This window comes from Ambystoma mexicanum, chromosome 7p, assembly GCF_040938575.1.
Source record: "Ambystoma mexicanum isolate Mex_15411 chromosome 7p, UKY_AmexF1_1, whole genome shotgun sequence".
Lineage (NCBI taxonomy): Eukaryota > Metazoa > Chordata > Amphibia > Caudata > Ambystomatidae > Ambystoma > Ambystoma mexicanum.
In genome coordinates this window covers 944,051,400-944,073,174 of record NC_090939.1, presented here as the reverse complement: position 1 = coordinate 944,073,174, position 21,775 = coordinate 944,051,400, and the positions used below count along the sequence as shown (strand labels likewise).

The 21,775-nt window shown below is 45.4% G+C and overlaps 1 protein-coding gene across 7 annotated transcripts in view; it reads left to right on the top strand.

Moving 5' to 3' along the window:
• Positions 1 to 21,775, top strand: part of APOO (apolipoprotein O) — a 1,477,911-nt gene that overhangs the window by 864,135 nt on the left and 592,001 nt on the right. For all 7 annotated transcript variants that reach the window (XM_069637277.1, XM_069637272.1, XM_069637274.1 and 4 more), the window contains one exon: positions 17,244 to 17,335. In XM_069637277.1, the coding sequence (XP_069493378.1) occupies positions 17,244 to 17,335 (92 nt within the window). The remainder of the gene's footprint in view (positions 1 to 17,243; positions 17,336 to 21,775) is intronic.

The window sequence follows — 21,775 nt, the reverse complement described above, 5'->3', positions numbered from 1 at the left end:
AAATGGTAACAGAAAAGGCACTGTGGTGATAGGTCTGAAGTTAGTAGGAATATTGGGGTCAATGTTTGGTTTTTTGATAAGGGGCATAAACCAAGCGTCTTTAAGATTTTTGGGAACAGTGCAAGAGGCAAAAGGGGTGTTTATAAAGGTTGTGATAAAAGGGGCACATTCTTTGGCTCCTTCTTTAATGATTGAAGCTAGGAAGATGCCTCCTCCTCCTCCATCTGGACGGCTTGAGACTTTTGATGATAGACTCTACCTCTGATGTAGTGACGGGGGTAAATTCAAAAGCGTGCTGGGGACTAGGATATTGTCTGACATATGAGGATTAGCATTGGTCGCCAGGCTAGATCTATTTACTTCAATTTTTGATTGAAGTAGTGCAATTTTGTTGAGTAGGGCCTTTTGGATATTTGCACACCAAAGGGCATCCTTATTGCAGGAATCAGGAGGGGAGATGGGAGTTTCCAGTTCTTTGAGGGTGTTGAATAGCTCCTTAGTACTGGATTTGGCATTGGTGATTTTATTGTTATAGTTATCACTTTTAGTTTCCAAGATGGTAGTTTTGTATGCTGTAGAGGTCGTTATTAACTTGTACTTGTTCTGTGTAGATTTTATTTTTCCAAGACGTCTCTGTGTCTCTTTTAGCTTTATGCAGAATTTTCAATTCAGAGGAGAACCATTCATTGAGGTGTGCCGATGGTTTGCCTTTCCTTAGTTTAAGTGGAGCTGGATGCTCGAGGGCCTTAAGTAGATTCTGATTGAAGAAGTCTACCATTATGGGGGGGTCTAGGTCAGGATGCAGCTGTTTATTGGCGATGGGTTTGAGTAGAGGGAGTATGCTTTCTAATGTGATTAGATGGTTATTTCTAGTTAGTACTGGTGGGGCTTGGAGATCCTTAGGTTATAGTTGTTGAGTTGTGGATTTGGAAGGAGTTAACATTGTGATCTGACCATGCACACGGCGAGTTGGAGAGGATTTTAGTGTTACAATTGAAATCTGCTATCCAGTCTAAAATTCTGCCTTTGCCGTGAGTAGGGATCTGAAATGCACAGTGAGAAGCCTAGTTCTGATAACGTGTTTTGGATGGCAAAGGCGTTGGTATCTGGCCAAGATTCAGGTCATCCAAAAGCAAGATTTGCGATCCAGGTTTGGTGTTTTGTGTGAGGAGGCATGTAATGTCTTCCTCATAGATGGATATCTGACCAGGTGGTCTGTATAGAATATGGATGAGGAGTGTCCGCTCTGAGGAGCGAGGGAGTTTTACGGAAAGGAGTTCTCCTGAGGGGAAAGGTGAGCTAGCACTTTCTCTAATGGCCAATGTGTTTTTGGCAATAATCGCTACCCCTCCTCCTCTCTTAGTGGTTCTGTCGGTTCTGAAGATATTATACTCATCTGGGACTGCTAGCATAAGCGCAGGGCCTGCAGCTGGATGTAGCCATGTTTCTGTGACCGCTAAGAAATCTAGTTTATTGGCGGTGATGAGGTCTGAGATGTCTAGCGCATGAACAATAAGTGATCTAGCGTTGATGAGAGCCCCTTTAATAGTGGCATCTTCAGGATGAGAAGGTGTTGGGAGGGAAATAGGCATCAATGTCTGTATTACAGGAGACAAGTGAGTGCAAGGGTCTTTACTGGTGGTGCTGGCTCTATTCCTCAAAATATTTTTATGATAGGCTAGTGCTCTACTCCAGGCACTTGCAAATCTACCGCCCACCTTTGCCTGGTCTGTGCCAGCATGTCCCCCTTCTGTGACATTTATAGCTCATATATTCTTGGCATTGCGTGCCCGCCCTCCGAAATATCGTAAAAGGTTTCTATTGTCTCATCTTCTTCTAGTTCTCCATCTATATCCGGCCATTTCTGTTTTAACCCAGAGAGGAGTGAAGCATGCATTGTGTTTCCCAGCGGGTATGCCTATTTCTGAGGTGTCTGCTAAAGTCCATCGCTCTGCCCTCGCGTAGCAGATCTCCCACCCTCGCTATCCCCATTGGCTCCCAGTACTTCCTTACATTTAACCTGAATTGTGAATCCTCTGCCTTTAGTGTCACCAATGGGAATTTGGGGGACTAGGGTGGCTGCTTCCCCAGAAAGCGACAGGACCTGTGCCAGAGCATCCTACCCAGCAGCAACAGGGGCTTCGGGCCATATTGCCTCCTTCAAATAAAATGGGGCGCACAATGGCTACAGCATCAAGGTGTCCTGGGTCTGTTCATCCGACAGCCAGTTTGTGACAAATTGCAGCTGACTTGCCACAAAATATGTTTCAAAATTAGGCACCCTTATACCTCCCTGATCATACAGCCTCTGCAATTTTGTTAGTGCCACCCGGCACCTTGAATTGTGCCATAATAAGCTGTGGCATATATTGTTGCGTCTACTAAAAAAGCCTTGGGGGATATTGTATTGAACATTAGTAAAGAAATGGAGATGCCTCGGGAGAACCACAATTTTTAGCAGCGCTGCCCACCCCACAAGTGAGAGCGGCAATCTGGCCAAAAAGCCAGGGACTTTTCTATTTTCTCTACCACTTTCCACATGTTCTGTGCATGTTCAGTATTGGGGTCATGGAAAATATCAACTCCCAGGTATCTGAATGTGTGCAGCTCCCATTTGATCGGTAGCACAGGTAATGTGCTCAAGGTTTTCCCCCTGTACCCTGCTAAAGGGAACAACCATGATTTCTGTGCATTAATCGTAATGCCACATAGATCTGCGTAGCACTCCAGCACATCCAGAATATACTGTAAGTTGGTTTCTGGGTGTTGAAAGTATATGAGCATATCGTCAGCATATAGTGAAATCAAGTTACTATTGCCCTGTATGACTATGCCCGCTGCCTTATATTCCTTCCGAAGATACAGCGCCAATGGCTACAAGGCAAGTATGAATAGCATAGGAGACCATGGACAGCCCTGTCTGGTTCCTTTACCCAACTGCCAGTGATCTGAAATCTGGTGCCTGTCTTAACTCTGGCTGTTGGGTTGTTATACAATAGCAGCACCCATTTAATATATGTTGGCCCCATACCAAAACCCCTCATCACTGCTAATAACCACGGCCATCTGACCGAATCAAAGGCTTTAACCGCGTCAAGCGAGGCCACTGCATATTGACATGTACTGGCGCGTGTGTGCTCGATTGCATGGTGTGACATCCTCAGGTTACACGTTAAATTTCTGTCTGGGACATATCCTGACTGATCCGGATGTATAAGTTTGGCTATTACCGGCTTCATCTATTGGCCATTAAGGCTGTAAGAATGTTCCCATCTTGATTTAGCAACGACAGGGGTCTATAGGAACCGCAGTCGGTGTCCGGCTTGTTGGGCTTCAATAATGGGACTATAATGGACTCTCTGTGACCCTGGTAGTATGCCCGTGTCCAGTGCTTCGTTCCACATAGCCAACAATGGGGGCACGACATCTGCAATGAATTCCTTGTCAAATTCGTTGGGCAATCCGTCTGCGCCTGGGACTTTGCGGGTTGGCAACCCTCTTATTTTGGCTTCTAGCTCCTCGATGGCTATGGGAGCATCTAACCTATCAACTGCATCTAGTTTGGGGAGATCTATCTGTGCCAGGGCCTCATCTATTTCTACTGTTGGAGTTGCAGATGTTTCTGAAATACATCCTTATAACAGTTGTAAAAGCACTTGTTAATGGTTTCTTGCGTTACACAAGCCCCACCACTGTCTTTCTACATATTTCTTATAGTTTAGCTTACCTAAACTTTCCCAGTGTAACACACACATTCCTGCTGGAGGCGAACGACTTCTTGAGCCCTATCTCTGGACATGTCTCTGGAGCATTCCATAGCCTCCAGTTCGGTTTCCGCTTTACATAAATTATTTTCTATCATAGCTTGCATACCTTTTGCCTTAAGCTATTACCGTCCCTCTAATCGCCACCGTGAAGGCTTCCCACAGTTTGCCTGCTGAGTCTACACTTCCTGTGTTGTTCTTGAAGCAGTCCTTCACTCCTACTGTCAAATGTTCCCGGAACACTGCATTTCTGAAGGACTCACTTCTAAGCTTCCAGGTCTGGATGCGTGCAGTTCCTGTGTGGTTCTGCCATATGACCACTAGCGGACCATGATCTATATTCCGCCGCCTTAAATTTCATTAGTGTCTCTTCACCTGTGAATACATAGTTTAATGTAGTATAAAGATCCTTGGGAGCGGTGTAATGAGAATATCCCCTTGCCCGCTGGGGTAGAGTGCTCCATATATCAGACAACTTGAATTTTCTCAATAACGTATTCAAGGCTTTGGCTGGCAGGCCTGGATGAGCCAATTTTTCATCTAACCTGTCCAGTAAAACGGGTTCAGCGTATAGTTAAAGTCTCCTCCCCATGCTACTGCTCCATCCCTATATGTGTCCATTTGGGGATAAAGCGAACGGAAATAGGCAGCTGTATCGTGGTTCGGTGCATATGTATTGATGATACAAAGCTCTCTCTGTTCCACATGACCCTGAATTATTAATATCCTACCATCATCATCTCCAATAGTCTTAAGGACCTTAAATGGTACCGACAGCACCACCCATGTCAGCACCCCTTTTGAAAACTCAGAGTATGGCGAGCCTAGAGTTATGCCACTCCCTTTTCTCGCTAGTGCGGTTTGTCATTCCTTTGTGAGGTGCGTCTCCTGAAGAAGTGCTTCAAATAGGAAATTATTCTATTATGTTTGATATAACTGTTGAGCCCCCTGACGTTTCACAAGGCTTTTCTAAGGTCCCCCATCTAGACTAAGCATTTTCATATTACTCGACAGTCTGATGCGCATATTGTACATTCCCTGTGTGGATCTATAGGCTAACTTCCCACGAACTACCCGAACTCCCTTACCCACCCCCTCCCCAACAATTGCCCAGCTCAATATCTTGTGCTCAGGCATCCCTGCTTCTCACCCATGCACCAGTTACTTGTCCTGGTGTCTGGAGTGCGGCAGGTGGATACCCGACAACTGGTATCCAAAATAAATTCCATTTGTGGGTGAAGAATGCCCTTCTGCAGCGCGTTTATAGATGGGAATGCATGCTGCTGGCTCCTGTTATTCATAATTGTTAGTGCCTGCATCGAGTGTAACGGGTCACTGCCCCTGGTTGTCTGCAGGTCCCGCCGGTCTCCTTCTCGTGGGACCTCGCAAACCATTCAACGCGTTTCCCTTTCTTCTGTCGTCTGTTGGTCCAATTCAGTTGGCAAGTTTACTGTGTCCATCCACGTGTGTGCGGCCTCGGGGGTGTCAAAAAACAGGGCTCTGCCTTCATTTAACACTTTCAGCCTCGCTGGATATAGTAGCATATACTTTAGGTTCGCCCCTCGCAGCCTCTTCTTGACAGATACAAAGTGCATCCTCTGTTTCTGCACCTGCAAGGTATAATCCGGTATGCCGTTGTATTGGTCGACGCTTGCTGTATTGTGCCACCTCTCTGAAAGGACTCCAGGATCTTTTCCCTATCTTTGTAATTTAGTATCTGGACTATGATGGGCCGTGGAGGGGCTCCTGGTGACGGTTTCTTCGACAGTGATCTGTGAGCCCTTTCCACTGTGAAGCCCTGAGTGAGGGTGCCTGGGCCGATTTCCTGTAACAGCATGTTCTCTATAAAGTTGGTGGGGTTTGAGCCCTCTTCCCCTTCGGGGAGTCCTATGATTCTAACATTATTGCGTCTGGTCCGCCCTTCTGCATCCTCGACTCTATCTTCAAGATTCTGCATTTGCGGCTGTAATATTGACACGTCTTTTGAGTTGTGCTTTAGGCTGATTGCATTCGCTGCCACTTCTTTTTCCAGTGTTCCTGGGCACAAACATCTTGCCTCAGCAGATTCACATCACCATTGCAGTGATGTGCATACATTTTCAGGACAGGGGAGGTCACTCCACCTGTAAAAAGGTCAGATTTCTGTCATAACCCTGCAATGTTCATCATAAGGTATAAAATTATGGAGAAGTCAAAAATAGATGTCTAGTTTTGGAAAATATAATAGAGAACAGTTACCTGAGTAGTCCGCTGTCTGATCTGAACCAATTTGCCATTAGCAAGTGGTCCAACAATGTTTCTTGAACTTCGAAAATAGATAGTGACTGTGGACTAGATGATATCCACGCCTAATTCTAAAGGTATCCTATTATGAGTTAATTCTTTTCTGTGCCAGTATAGCTACTCCAAAATTAGATGAGTGACAGTAATACGCTGTTAATTTGTGATAGGCATCTATTGGACCTTGATCTGAGTTCCGTGTGGGTAACGGACCAGCATAGATATCACAACCTCTCTCCAACCCATTGAGACCATCGAAGTCAATACAGTGATTAAATTGGTAATCCTCTATCATGAGTATGTGCCTATTCAATGTTCTATGAGAATCTTTTATAAAGTTAACAAAGATGTTAATTATACACTTATCCTCTAGATATTGAACAGGTAGCGCTGAAAGATTGTTCACAAGAAGAATTTGCTCTTGAGGAAGAACCGAGCCCAAAACGCACCGAGCTCATAATTTACTTTATTTCACTTCACTCTGTTGATTAAAAACATTTCTTAATTGAATATAGCATCAAGCGTTTTCTCTATAATTGTTTGTTGACAAAAATGAATCATTGAAAATTACATAGAATATACAAATTGTATTCAAATTCTTTAATGTGATATAGGTTGAAAATAAATTCAAACTTTACACATTACAATTTACAAACATTAATATCAAATCATGAATATACAAAAACATAAATCAACAGCAAGTATAAAAAAAAACTAAAAAGGAAATATTGAACAACTTTTTCTTATAATATTTATACACAGTCATACATGAATATTTTGCACAAAACAACTTATATCTGAGTTGAAGTGAGTATAATTAATGAAAGACCACTTCCTATAACAAATAAGGTGCCCAATTAATTCCTTAGCGTCCCCAATGCTAAGATAGTTCAAGTCAGAGAGCCAGACCTAGTTCAACCTATTGACCTATTGCCAGACATTATATAATGCAATAAATAAGTGCATATTGCAGGTGTTAGTGCAGTAAAGCCAGAATGACATTTCGCATATAGTTAAAGGATCATGCACAAATTCACCCAAATAGTATAAGATTGTATCCTTCAGTGTCTGGCATTCAGTAAGATGATGTCTGGCTGTCTCTAGACATTCTGGGGATTTACAAAGACGGCATATTCGCTCTTCAGCAGGGATGTTTTCCCAGGCTCCTAAAGTATGCAGGGTAGGCAATTGCTCCAATCGGAACAAGATGATGAAGCATCTAAGCCTTCTAGTGGGACAGAGGTATAGGTAGGCTTGAGGTTTCATGAAATTACACAATCTATATTTCACAAAATTATAGGTCTTAAGACTGCTTAAATGAGAGAAATTTTCAAGCCAATCCCAAAGGTCCACTTTTTTTCCGAGTGCATTTAGAGTTTCCTTAGTGACAGTAGCCCCTCTGTGTGTCCAGCCAATGTCTATAAAAAATGTAGTTATATCTTTATGTAGGGGCAAAGTGGTATATTGTTTGATCAATTCCTGATGAATCACTGTCAATAAGGGATTGGGAGAGCCACTTATCATCTTAAGGTAGAACCCTGCTCTTCTTTTCAGTACCATCGCTTTCAGTGAGGGAAGGCCCAATTCGAGTCTAATCAGGGCCATCGGAACCCCCGGGGGTAGCCCCAGTATTCGTCGCCAAAACTTGAAGCCACGCTAGGTCCAATGTAAGCAGCGACTCAAGGCCATAGATGATCGTGGGAGCAAACACTTGAATATATAAATGGCGAGTCCCCCAGAGAGTGAAGCCACCCTGCTTATTAGTAAAAGAAGAAATTAATGAGGTGACTTGCATTGCCCTAGTAATGCGACCCTGCCTGCAAAGTAGATAATCGCCATGGGGCTCAATTTCCACTCCTAAATAGCGATATGATGGAGCATAGAGTATGAGGTTTTTATGTACCATCAGATTCATTCGGGATACTCTTTTTCTGGTGAATCTAAGCACCTTTGTCTTATCTAAATTAATGGTCAAACCATTAATCCTGGCATAGTCCCATAGGGCAGAAGCGGAACGCCAAAGGCTGCCTATGGTATTATCAAAAACAACCAAATCATCGGCGTATGCTAATACAGCACACAATGCTTCACCAATTTTAGGAGGGCAGTTATCAACCTCAGCTAATACTGCAGGGATGTCGTACACATAAAGATTGTAAATAAGGGGTGCTGTGAAGGAACCCTGCTTTACCCCCCTATTTTAGATCACGTTTCTGGTCATGTTGCCTTCCTGGTTTAATCTGAGGCACGCCGAGGTGTTTTGGTGCAGCAGTCTAAGGTAGTATAATACACCTGACGGACATCCCAGTGTTTCAAGCTTAGTCCATAGCCTCGCTCGAGGGATGGAATCAAAGGCAGCCTTAAAATCGATATAAAGGGCATACAACAGGAGCTGCCCCATGCTAAGCGCCCGTGTACGTAGTATATCCATGACCAATAGATTATGAGAGGTGGAAAAGTCCCGCCTGAAACCACATTGAAATCTACTGAGTATTTTGGTGTTTTCTGCCCATTTCTGTATCTCACTGAGCAGTAACGTGGCAAAGAGTTTACCTGTGATATCAAGCATGGATAAAAGCCTATAATTATTAGGGTTAGTACGACTACCTTTTTTAAATACAGGAATGAGAATGGCTGTTTGCCAAGATCGGGGGATTATCCCCTGTGCTAGGATCTTATTTAAGAGTAGGGAGAACAGGTCAGCCCAAAATAAAGGGTAGTTCTTGATCACTACGTTAGCCAGCCCACTAGGGCCCGGGGCTCTAGAGGACTTAATGGCAACTATTTTGTTCAATATTGCCTCTGCTGATACGTCAAAAGGCGGATGGATGGGGTCCTTCTCCGAAAGTCTACTCATAGTCTCCACTTCCCCTGAATTTCGGCCTAATAAAAATTTTACCCATATCTCCTCACTTATTGGGTTAATTAATGGGCCTTTGACCTTCTCTCTGTTCTCATTTAGGAGTGTCCAGATACTGCGGGAAATTCTAGAGCAAATAGTTTGTACAAGCCGCTGATATCTATTATTTCTCTGTTGTCTTTATGTTCTTAATATCAGCTGTATATCGGTTTTTAATTTTTCTTAATTTCTCACAGTAAAGGACTCCAGATAAGTTCAGAGATTTCAGGCCTCGAATCTCCGTTCTTAACCCTCTCTTGGCGTCCCTAATTTCCCTATTATAAGGGAGTATAGTGCCCCCAGTTTTTAGCATATGTCCCTTTTTGACCGTGGCATGCTGACCTGAAAATCCCTATATCCAGTCTTCTATTTCATTTACCGTCATAAGATTGAAATCACAAAAGCCTTCTGAAGCAACAGGTTTAAGAGCTTCAGTGGCCGATCTCATGTTCTTCTCAGACCACACTATTCTTGATCATGTGCAGTTGGCTTGAATGCTACCAATATTCAAAGATGGAGTGGTTGGGATCGGAAAACGGTGTGTGCAATGCAGCGACGCATGATCGCTCCATGAGTTAGGCTTGACAAACATATCAACTACTCTACTCTGCATCTCGGGGCACATCAATATATAATCTAATGTGCTTAACTATGATCCATTAGACCAAGTATGTTTCCCCGGCCGGTCTCCCAGGGTACGGCCATTGATCATCGCAAGATCCCAAGATTCAAACAATTGCAGCCAGCCTAGTCCTTCGTCCTCCCTCTTTCCATGAGTCATCAGACAACTTGCACTAAGATCAGAATTGGAGGGTATAAGTGCCTCGTCTGTCATATGGCAATTAAAGTCCCCAAAACAACAACAGCGACATTGCCAGTTCTTAACGACCAAGAAGACAGTAGGTCCTGTATTGCCTCTTGTTGTGTGTCTCTTGCCACCGCTCCTGAAGGGGTTGTAAAGATTAATAAGAAGAAACCTACCTAAGCCACTTTCATCGTGGTATTCAACCTCTACTGCCAAGAGCTGTTCCTCTGCTTTACACTGAATTTTTTGAGGCATGGTCGTATTAACTACCCCCGTAAGTAAACCACCATAGGGGCGACCCTTGCTGCCCCGTTTAGCAGGCGATTGGTGTATAACAAAGCCATCTAGCAGTAGGGGGTCCAGTGACCATGTCTCTTGAAGACATGTGCAGCTATGTCGAGACAGTAAGTCTGCAGAGCCCTCCGACCTCAGGGGATGGGCAAAACCTCTCCAGTTCCAGGTAAGTAATGAGAAGCATCAATGTTTCTGTAACAGTTGCGGAAGGGATTCCAACAGTGACTTAAGTACTTGCTGTATTTCGGCCAAGGCGGGATTTTCCCCTCCCCCAGATTTAAGCTCATTTGCCAGAGGAGCTGGTGTGACAGTGTCCTCTGAATCGGCAGAAAGATCCTTCTCCTGCGGGTCCACGTCAATATCAATGTCTGCTACTCTCAGTTCTTCTTTATATTTTCTAATCAATTGCGGCGTGGTCAGGAAAGTACAGTGTAAGGCAGAGACGTTGGGGTTAGGGTCCGAGAGGGGTTCGATGAATATGAAATCCTCAGATTTTAAGACACAGAGTTGAGCTATATGGTAGAGTCTTGTTAGTAACTCAGAACGTGCCAGCCAGGAATTTTTGTCACTGGGGTACAAATTCTTGATGAAACAGATGCAAATCGTATTTATATCCTTCGCTGTCCTCATCTGGTCCGGCGGTGTATGCTCGGCAGGTTCGTCCTTCGCCCGTGTCCCGGGAAGATGTTCAGGATGTGTAAGCATACTGGATTCAAGATCAAGCTCTGAGTCCACCACTGAGGTTTCATTTAAGTCCACACCGGTGGACTTCTCTTCAGGTATCAACCAGTCTGTTAGAGGGTCTTTTATCATTGCTGCCCGTGAGGCTGCTCTCACCAGTCTTTTCCTGGCTTTTTTTTAGCAAGTTTCTGGTACAGGTCTGGGCCCTGCTGTAGGTGGTTGGGCACACGTTGCGGCTAACTTATTTTTAAGTGCCTTCTTGGCCAATCTGCGTTGTTTCTGTGAAAGAGGGGCCTGAGGACTTTGCTCCAGCTCGTGATCATCTGCCTCCACGGGGGCTTCCTCAGTTAGGATGTTGCTGTTGGATATGGATTGCGCCACACCCCCCTCAACCACGGTTTCCTGCTCTTCAATCTCCTCAGCTATATGTAGAGCATCAGATAGATTAACTCTGCTTCTTCTCGCGGGAGATCCTTCAGATCTAACGCCATAGTGATGGAGTTGGTGTTTGCCAGGATACGTCCCAACATCTGCAGGAGTATCTTAAGGGCAAATTGGAGGGCAGCCACCGATGATTGAAGCTCAGTTATCTGTGTTAAACTTGGATGTGATCCGATGTTATCTTCCATCTCATTGTCCGGCTCATCCTCCATCAACGCCATTGCAAGATTCGGAGAAGCAGATAAGCGTCCACTGCTTCCCACTGCATTTTGCACCCCCGCAGCGGTGTTCATGCTATTTTCTTTCAAGGGCGTTATGCCACTGGATATCATCTGGGGTGTTTGTGTCAACATCCCTCTCTGTATAGTTAAGCAAAGATGTAAGAGGGAATTGTTGTCTGTCATCGAAATTGGCAGTATTTAAAGAAAGGCCACCACTATGTACTGGTGCTGCAGTTTCCTCGATTATGGTGGAATTAGTATCGGGGGGAGGATTCACAGGGAAGAACTCAGTGATAGCCCCTTGCGCCACCGGTTGAGCATATTTAGGATTCTTCTTGGATTTACCTCCTTTCTTATGGGTCTCCTTAGGTTCCTTTACAGGTTGAGACTTGGTTTTTCGTAGATTATAGATCGAATGGGGATCTCTTCTCCCCCGCTGCATATCTACGCTGTGGCTCACTTTCGTTCAATTATTTATTAATCCAGATAGTGGGGGCTACCAAGGCAAATGTATTAATAAATACTGGGGTTAATAGGTAGAAATGGTTATTCCCATGTACCACACTGGGGAGATAAATAGATGTCCCACTGTTTTCAGGCACCCCCAAACACCAATGTAGGATACCAGTGAACTACAAGCCCGGATCAAAGGCCAAAGCCCGCAGTCTCCGGTACACCGGTAGCCGGCCGCGCAGCGCGGTCGGGTAGGCTGCAGGGGGCTGGCGCCGCAGGGAGCCGCCGTACAGCGGTGCAGCGGGAAAAATACTGCAGGTCAGCTTCCTTGTTTTCCTTGCTCCTCACGGCTTCTCGGCTCGCTCGCAGGACTCGCGGCACTCCCGGATCCAGAATCTGAGGAAAGGACCTCACGTACGTGGGTCTGCGTGGGTTAGTGTGTCAAGCCGCACCTCTCTCCAGTGATTCCGACTGAGGCCGCTTCCGACACAGTGGGTCCCAATGCAGCCTCTGGGGTGTGGCTAGACCGTGGCACACAACTGATCGGTTGCATTTAGGGATGAAGAGCATTAGCAACTGTCAGTGTGTGTTAGAGAGCCATATGTACCATTTGACTGATCTCAGTTATTAAGGTGTGTAGGTGACGGGAGTGTCCACAATTTAGGACATGTTTTTGTGTATATTTGTCATGAGGAGCAACTCCTGAAAGCTTTGGTCTAGGTGGAGGATCCGCCATTAACGTGCCATCACATTTCCCTGCGACGGTCTAGTCTTTTTGCTTCACTTCCTATGTTAGCCTTCTAACCCCGCCCACCGGTGCGTTGCAACTGTTGTAGTTTATGCGCACCGTTACTGTTCGCTCAGAGTACTTACTGCTTACTTTTGTGCCTCGTTATATCTCGGTGTGCCAGTTTCGGCCGACACTTCCTTAACTGTTTCCTTTTCATTGTTGGTCTTCCGTCTTTCCATTTGTGATTCTCCTGCTGTTGCTTTTGCTTAGGCGGTCACGAATACTGCCTCGCGTTCCTTCTCTGCCGGCACTTTCTCCTTACCTACCATTGTCCGGTGTTTTTCATTTCTCCCTCAATTGTTTTTAGCCGCGCTCTGTGCTGTATTCCGCCCTCGCACGGCAGCAGTTCCTCTCTCTCTCCTTTTCTTTCGGGTGATTGGGTCCTGCCTTGGTTTGCTTGCTTCCTTCCTTCCTCACACGCTTCAATTGACAGCGGTTGCTTCCATCCCGTACCGCTCTGTGCAGGCTGTTTTGTGGTGCACTGTGTCTCATTACTTCTTCCATTTCTAGCCCTCGCCTTTTTCTCGCCCTCTACTTGCATTTGTACTCTTACCTTTACTGTAGGTAGCTGGTTACCTGGCTCCTCATCTTTTCACAGGACTCTCCCCTTGTTACTTTCGCTTCTCCCCTGGCTCCTGCTCCCGTCTGGTACAAGATTCCCTATTGTTTATGCTGCACTTCCTTGACCCATCTGCTTTCTGTTGAAGTCATCAGAACTGTTAATTCTCTGCCTTTTGGGAGCAAGGATTCTCTTCGTGGACTCTCTACTTTCCTGGACATCTCTCCTTCTTGTCCACTCGACAGTTACCCCGGACAACCTCGTCCCCTCTTGGAGTCGCTCACCACTCCGGAATACCAACTAGGGTTTTTTTGTGCCTTCCTGTGCTACGCAGGGAGGACGCCAATCTTGTTGGTACTGTTTCTCAGTCCAACAAAGGTGGCGAGTTCCCGGAACAGACCATATCTCTTCAAATAGAAGGGTACTCCTGAAGAAACCACAGCAGATATTTCAGAATCCGACGCGTCATCCAGCGACAGCGACGTCAGAGCCTAGGTGAGACCCTCCAATAGTGACAGATTGCAACGCCAGAAATGGCTACCACAGAACAGATGCAAGAGCTGGTCAATTCTGTCCAAGGACTTTTGATGGAGTTGCAAGGACTCAAGGCAGAAAACAGTTCTGCGACAATTGGCGACTGCTCGAGAAGCCCATCAGTCAGATCTACCCCCTTTAGCATTAGCAGCCGGAAAGTTTGACGGATCCCCAAAGAGGGTAAGGTAGTTCATTGATGCCTGTTTAGTATATTTTACATTCAGGCCCACCACTTATTCATCGGACCGTAGCAAGGTGGGTTTCTTATTTTCAACATGCTTGGTAACACTCTGGCCTGGGCTGCGCCGTTAGTTACATCAGCTAATCCCATACTCCAGGATTACAATGCTTTTGTAATTCTCTTCCGACAAACCTTCGAAAGACAAGCAATTGGCTTCTCTGCAGGAGAAGCATTACTGGATATCTAACAGGGTTGTATGGACCTGTTGACTTACATCTCAGCCTTCAAACGGCTAGCCAGTGAGGTAGGTTGGCCGGAGTCGGTTCAGTTCATAGTATTCCGGAGGGGACTCCACGAGGAGCTCGAAGATGAGTTGGGTCGGATTCCACGCCCTTCTTCATTTAAAGAGTTGTGTTTCCTGGCTCTTCAAATAGATTTCAGAATGTCTGAAAGGAGATCAGAAAGAAAGAGAAGCCGGATGCCTTCACTTCCACAACCCGGACTACAGACGTCTGCGACTCCTTCACAGGCTCGCTCTGGTGACGAGCCGATGCAAATAGGGGCAGCCAGAGTCCCTTTGACACAGACAGAAAGAAACCAACATTGTGACAAGGGTCTATATATGTACTGTGCCTCTAACACCCACATATTATGAGATTGTCCTGAAGTACCGCCGCGAAAACGGCAGACCTCATTTGTAGGAGGAACCACTAACCCGGGTTCCACTGGAGACTGAGGCATATCCAGCTCTATGTTGCCTCTGTGCGGAAGCAATCGCACCAATCCCCGGAGCCCATCTGGACTACTCCTGGGGGCCTGCGGGTGGGGGGGATCTCTGCTGGTGGAGCAATTTAGCGAACCTCGTGGTTGGTGTGCCCTTTGCTGTCCCTTCCCCTCTGTGATAATTATGGCTGACTTGTCCTTAAGTGAGCGCGGCGCAACCCTGACTGAAACCTCAGGCGCTCTTCTGTGCCTTGCAGCCTTTCCTCTAGAGCATTGAGAGGCAGCTAGTACAAGTCCTAGAGATCAGTACAACTGACATTTGTTCTTTGCACAAACAAGGGGGCAGAAAAATCACTGCAGTTGGGCCTCACAGCAATGGAGCTCTGGCAGTGAGCAATGTCAAATGGAAACACACTGATGGTGTTGTACCTGCCTGGGAAGCACATTGAGGAAGCCGATTCCTGCAGCAGAAGGCTCTGAGACAATTACAAGTGGGAGCTCATCCCAGAGTGACGGAACCCATCTTCCAAAAGTGATGGATCCCATGGTCAGCCTTTTTGTGACATTCCAGAACTAGAAATGGCAGTTTTATGTGTCGAAGCAAGGAGTGGAGCCAAATTCCCTGCAGTACCCCCTTATTAAATCTTGGTAATGCCTAGCTATGAACAAGTTCACTCCCCTTCCTCTCATTCACAGGGTTCTTAGGAAATGGTAGTAGTCCAGGGGGACAACCGTGATCTGGGTTACAACACACTGGTCAACAAAGTTCTGGTTCTCAGAGCTCCAAGTTCTGTCGTCGAGTCCCCACTTCGAATTCCTCTGATGATCGACCTTATAATTCAGCAGAGTTGGTAGATTCTATACCTCTGCCTATTCACTGAATTTATCTGGCTGGTACCAGAAGATTTAGGGTTTGTCCACCTGGGGTTGTTTGGCTAGAACATAAAAGTCCTCTCCGCAAGAAAAGTTTTGTTGTCAGACATCTCTAACTGTTGTCCTATGGTCTGCATCCTGTGCTCTTGTTTGTTGCGTATCTCACAGCAATGGGTGTCTCCTTCAACACCTGCCAGAATTGTCTTTCAGCAGTTGGACAGAGTAGAAACATAGGGTACCTGTAATGCCACCGGTCCTGCCAGGTAAATAACATAAGACTATAAAATAAATTGGCCTTGGCAAATGAGATTGGAGACACTATTACACAAGTGACCTTGACATAACTTATACCACTAAATATATTTATTTTTACACTTTTAACAAAACTTTAACATTGTTTGTTGATACAACTTGTCTCTTCCTTTATAGTCTATTTACATCCACTTATCTTTTACACCATTTATACCATTACCTTTTTCCTTAACCCCTCTTCTGCGGCGTAAGGAGCTATGTATTGCTTACACATGTTCTGTATTTATCTGGATTACACAAAAGAATTCCTCACTTTAGAGAGCCTTTTTCTTTAGTACTATCCCACCTCCTGCAGCTATGCAAGGCAAATATTGCTAGCTGGATAGCCTTCTACATTTCTGAGAACTACAAACTCTAGAAGCTCTCTTCTCCCAATGGCATGCCGTGAGTTTGAATGGCACTTCTGTGGCTTCCTACTGCACATTTGTTGGGGCATTATTGCCCAGGTGGCTATTTGGGCATCACCCTTCATGTTCTGCAGGCACTACCCCATAGGGGCCAGCTCTCAGAATGAGCACTGTTTTGTCAGGCAGTGTTTCAGAACGTGTTTGGATAGATCAGTCTAGGTTCTCCATCCTTCCAGTGTTACCTTCTTGGTAGTCTCCCAAGAGGATGGCGGAAGGGGGACAGGATGTAGGGAGTAGGTAAAAGTTACTTACCATAGTGAGATGTTACTCTCAGTCCATAATCCCCCTTCCTCCAAATGCTCTTCCACCGTCTACGCTAAAAGACATGAATTAGTTTCAGTCTTGGCGGACAGAAAGGAGCTGGCACTAAATTCATCTGTTGGAAAAACAGCCCTGCTCGTGTCCCTCTTGAAATGGAAGTCCCAGGAGTGTTGAGGAAGCTGGGACTATGGATTAAGAGTAAGGTAGTACTACAGTGAGTATTTTTTACTTTTTTGTCCCCGACTTAGACTCCATAAGCATTCCCCAAAATAATTTCAAGCTATCGCCTTCTTTCCCCTTCTTTACTTGTTTCAGTTAAATAATTTAAGCCATTGTAGAGTAGTTCCTCATCCCATTCTAGTAATTTGAAGAATTTAGATCTGCTTGATATGTCTTGTAAGATAAAGTTGAATTAGGTAACACTGCTCAACTGTGGTATATTTCTTGTAAGTATGGGATATGTTGGAGCTCTTTGTCAACCTAAATCCGGTGCTGTTCGTATCTTTCCTCCTGCTCTCTGATTTGTGTGTCTTTCATCCTTCGGGGATGAGCTTCTTCTCCAATCTTTTACTTTTGTAGCCTGAAAATGCAATCTTAAACGCTCCTCTTCCGCTCGGAAACTTATAATTGTGGCATCTTCTTTTAATGCAGGAGCAATATTTTCACCTTTCTGTATTCCATTTACATTTGTAAACTGGAAGTCCCCTTTTGTGCATTATGTACTTGTTTTGCAGCCATCTTATACATGTCTTATTTATCCAACAGGCTCCAAATTGAAGAAAGTCATGTACCCACTGGGTTTCACAGGAATTGCTGCATCGCTCTATTTTCCACAACAAGCTGCCATAATTGCAAAGGTTAGTTTTCAAATATACACTTTGGTATTCACTTTTGAAAACTAATTCGGGACCAGACCGGGAGCAGAAGTTAAGTGGGGAGATAATGTACACTAAGGCACATTGACCAAGTGACACATTTCTGTAGTGCTAACTCTCCACCCCACAAGGAAAGGTTAACAAATCTAGTACCTTAAGCATAACATGCTGCTTTTGACAGTTTCTAGCCTGTCGGGTCCCTTTTTTGTTTTTGGAATCAGATTTCTTGAATTGATATTTGGGTCTGTAACTGAAACAAGCTTTTGTGAGAACGGCATGGTATCAAGAGAGATAGAATCAAATGTGTTCATTTTAAAATCTTTATTTACTAAGGTTCCTCGGTTGGTGTAATGCCTTACTGGCCGTAACTGTAAAGGGATGGTTCCCTTAATTGATGTTTCTAAGGACCGTTGCTGTCTAAAAGTCCAAAATATAATTCCGGCTGTGTTTAAACCTATGCCTGCCCTCACTCTTTACAAAAATGTGATAGGAAGTCTTCCCAAAGCAAAATAGTGGTTCAACAGAACAATGGAAAGTTGGTTTCAGGTGGTCTTCTCACCAGCTGTAGTTTGGTTAATGTCACAAAAATGAGTTCATTCAAAAAGGGCTGTTCGTAGGACCTTCTCCACAGAACCCTTGCAGTGGTTTTAAATATCTTCAGTGTCTTTGGGTTCATTGGGGTTCCCTTCCCTAAGCTTCAACTTGTTCAAGATCCAAACACTACAAAAGAAATATAACACACTTCCTTCTGAAGTTTCTCAGGGTTCCCTTCCCCAAGCTTCAAACCTTTCAACACTACAAAAAAGAATAAGTCTCCAACTTGGTTGGGCCTCTCAGGGTTCCCTTCCCCAAGCTTAAGCCCCGTTCAGTTTCAAGCACCAGTTCAACTTGTCAGGATGTACTTTTTCCCTATATACAGTTTCTCTCACATGCAATCCTTTCATGGTGTAGAATCAGAGGCTTTTGAAAACGTCAGGCACTTTGCTCTTCCCAAGTGCGACCACTCTGATCCTTTGCCCCTCTCTTTATTTCCTTACACTTGCTTTCTTTTGTACTCTTCAGGTTTTTCCTTCTCCTCTCTCATCGGTCTGTGTTTCTTTCACTTTGTCGTGCACACTTGCACCTTCCTTTACTTTCTCAGTGTTGTGCCTCTTGCACACTTCTTTCACTCTTCTGTTCACACCTGCACTTGTTTCCTTCTTTCTTACTTTCTGTTTCTTTAAACTGTCCTCGCTTTCCGCTCTGTGCTGCTTTACAAATCTTGCTTTTCTCCCTTTCCCCCTCCAGCCAACCACACGCTCCCAAGTTTTTCTCTCTCTCTCTCTCTCTCTCTCTCTCTCGCTCTCTCTCTCTCTCTCTCTCTCTCTGTCAAATGCGAAACTCACTGGGTAGCCTAGTGCTGGCGAGCGGTCTCTCGTGGATGCTTTGGGTCAAGGTGTGGGTCTCACAACCTGCCCCTCAGACACTCTTGGGCCCGGCACATGGCTCAAGGGAACAAGCAATTACACAGACACAACCAGCAGGATACTGGCTGCCTCGCTCCAGCTCTCTGGAGACACAGCTTCCTAGCCACGCTGCAGCCCCTCACAAGCCAGTGTTGCGGCACGCAATTCTCCTCCGGATCCTTCTTTCTGCAGCTCCTTGGCTTCTTTGGTCCAGTTTGCCTCCCCAGATCGCTCACTTCCTTGTGCGAAACCACACCTTTTATAGTGGAAAAATAGTCAAGTGGAGTCAGGTGTGAGTGGTCATTATTAAATGCCTCACCCTGCCTGACTCTATTACTGGGATAGCTTGAGTTCTTTCGATGGTAGGTTTCCCCTACCTTCCTTATGTTGTTTCTATGGGTAATCTTTACTGCTCTCGATTGCTTCTTCTTCTTCCCAGTATTAGTTGGAAATGGACAGGGGGAGATGAAATGGGATGGAAAATGATCTTTATGGGTGGAATAATGATAGGATGACTGCCAGAGGAAACAGGGGAATCCCCTAGCCCTATTTTTATACCACTGCAGTGATTCCTCTTTTGTTAATTTGTTTCCCACTCCTGGTCCCCTGCGATAAAGGTACTGATCTTGACGACCTCCCCGTGTGTCTGAAATTTAGGGAGATAAATAGGTGTTAGGTTTGAAGTCCTATTGTTGTTTCCTCTGACTCAATTCCCTTCCTGCTTTTGTTCTAATACGGTATTCCTGCCTCTCTTGGATCAGGGAAAATGGGGCCTGCATATCCTATAAAGGTTTCAGGGACTTCTTCCTCCTTGCCTATTATCCTGTTGGGATACCGCGTCTCACCTGGGGTATTTCCATGATCACAACCCTTGACTCCCCTACCCAGGTGATCCTACCTCCCTCGTCCACCCCCAAGGTTGGGATCCGAAAGCGACAGCCCTCCCCTGGCCACCTCAATAGAGGATTATCTGGGTCTACATGGGAGACTACCCCAAGGTGTATGACACTTTCTTTCTGCATTTTGGTCGACATACATTCTACTTTGAAAGTGAAATTAATTTTGTTTTTCATTTTTGTTTTAATTGATTTTAGTTCCATTCAAACAGGGATCATGTGATGGTCGGGGCTTAAGCAAGTTGTGCAGGCCGGATTATGCCACCAAGATGCATTTACAGTTAAATTAGAATCTTGCTCATTCTCCTGAGAATGTCCGAAACACAGCTCTGTGTTGAGAGGGAGAACCTGGTCAGCCGATGGGTATGTGGAAATTAGCCACTGACTGTCACAAGTCTCTCCCCTTCTCACCTATTTTTCTTGTTTGCTTGTGACCTTCTTTGGTGACTTCTTTCGCACTGTCCGGGATTTATATAAGCCTGTGTGCTGGTCTTCGGATTCCAGCGTGAGAAAGATGTTTCAACTCCAGGATACGTTCAGAAGTCCAGGATGGAACCAGGAAGGAATAGTGTCCGGGGTCGGAGGCACGGAACGCCGTGACTCGAGCGCGGGCGAAAATCCAGGAAGTTCGGAGGTATGTTAGAGGGAAGAAGGAAGAAGGAGGATTCAAGGAACTGGGAAACAGGAGTGAGGAAAAAGCCCCGAGCGAACTCCCGCAACACACGTCCAACTACAGCAGGCGGTAGCGTTGAGACACGGAGCGCCGCGGGGGCGTGTCTGTTTAGTAGTGTGCAAAACGTGGAGCTCAAAGACTGGCAGGCTGCATTCCGTATCAGGCGGCCATGTTGGGAGGATTACTGCATTCAGTCCTCTATGGGTCAGGGACCACCAAGTCCAGAATGGACCCAGGCGACGGTTCATGACAGTATGCTCCCTCTGAAGCCCAGCTCCTCCGGGTATGCCTGGATGAATCAGCCTGGGGGCATTCATGTTTGACATGGATTCCCAGGTGCGTTCACTAGGAGGATACCCTTTCCATTCAACCAAATATTGTAGTTGACCGCGTCGGTACCTAGAGTCACAAATTCTGGAGACCTCATATTCGAGTTGGTCATTGACAATCACTGGGGTAGATCTTGGAGCAGTTCGAGAGGGCTGAACATATGGTTTCAACAGAGAAGTGTGGAAGACTGGATGGATCCTCTTCCATGATACTGGTATTCGGAGTCGAAAGGCCACTGGATTGACTATTTCTTTTATAGAAAAGGGTCTGTAAAACCTGGGAGCCACTTTATTTGGCCGTAGGTGACGTAGTAGGAGTTTTGAGGATAACCAGACCTTATCGCCTATTGAATAGGAAGGTACTGGTCTTCTTTTAGAGTCGGCATAATGTTTAACGTCTCTTCAAGCCTTTTCTAGGTGTTCTTTTGCTTCCTTGTGCACATTGATTAATGTCTCAATCCAGGAATCAACTGCGGGAACTGGGGTAGGGTGAGGAAGAATGGACGGCAGTACTGAAGGATGAAATCCTTGACTACAGAAGAAAGGACTAGTCTTGATAGCTGAATGATCCGAATTGTTGTATGCAAACTCGGCCACAGGTATTAGGAGTGACCAATCATCCTGGACCTTGGTGGCGAAGCAACAAAGATATTACTCCAGGGTTTGGTTTACTTGTTCAGTAACTCCATTGGTCTGTGGGTGATAACTCGAAGACAAGGTACGTTGGATTCCCAATATACGACATAACTGTTTCCAGAACTGGGATATGTACTGGGGGCCTTGGTCAGAAATGATCTTGGAAGGTAGTCCATGAAGCCGGAATATGTGTTCTAGGAAAATTCCAGCAATTTCGGATGAGGATGGTAGCTTGTTTAAAGGCGTAAAATGAGCCAAATGTGTGAACAAATCAATGGTAACCATTATGGTTGTGTAGCCTCTGGAAGACGGTAGTTCCATGATGAAATCCGTGGCGATGATTTCCCAGGGTCTCGTTGGTATTGCCGGTTGGAGCAGGAGACCTGCTGGTCTTTTATTGTCGTGTTTGTTCTGGTTACAGACTGCACAAGTCTGGACGTGGA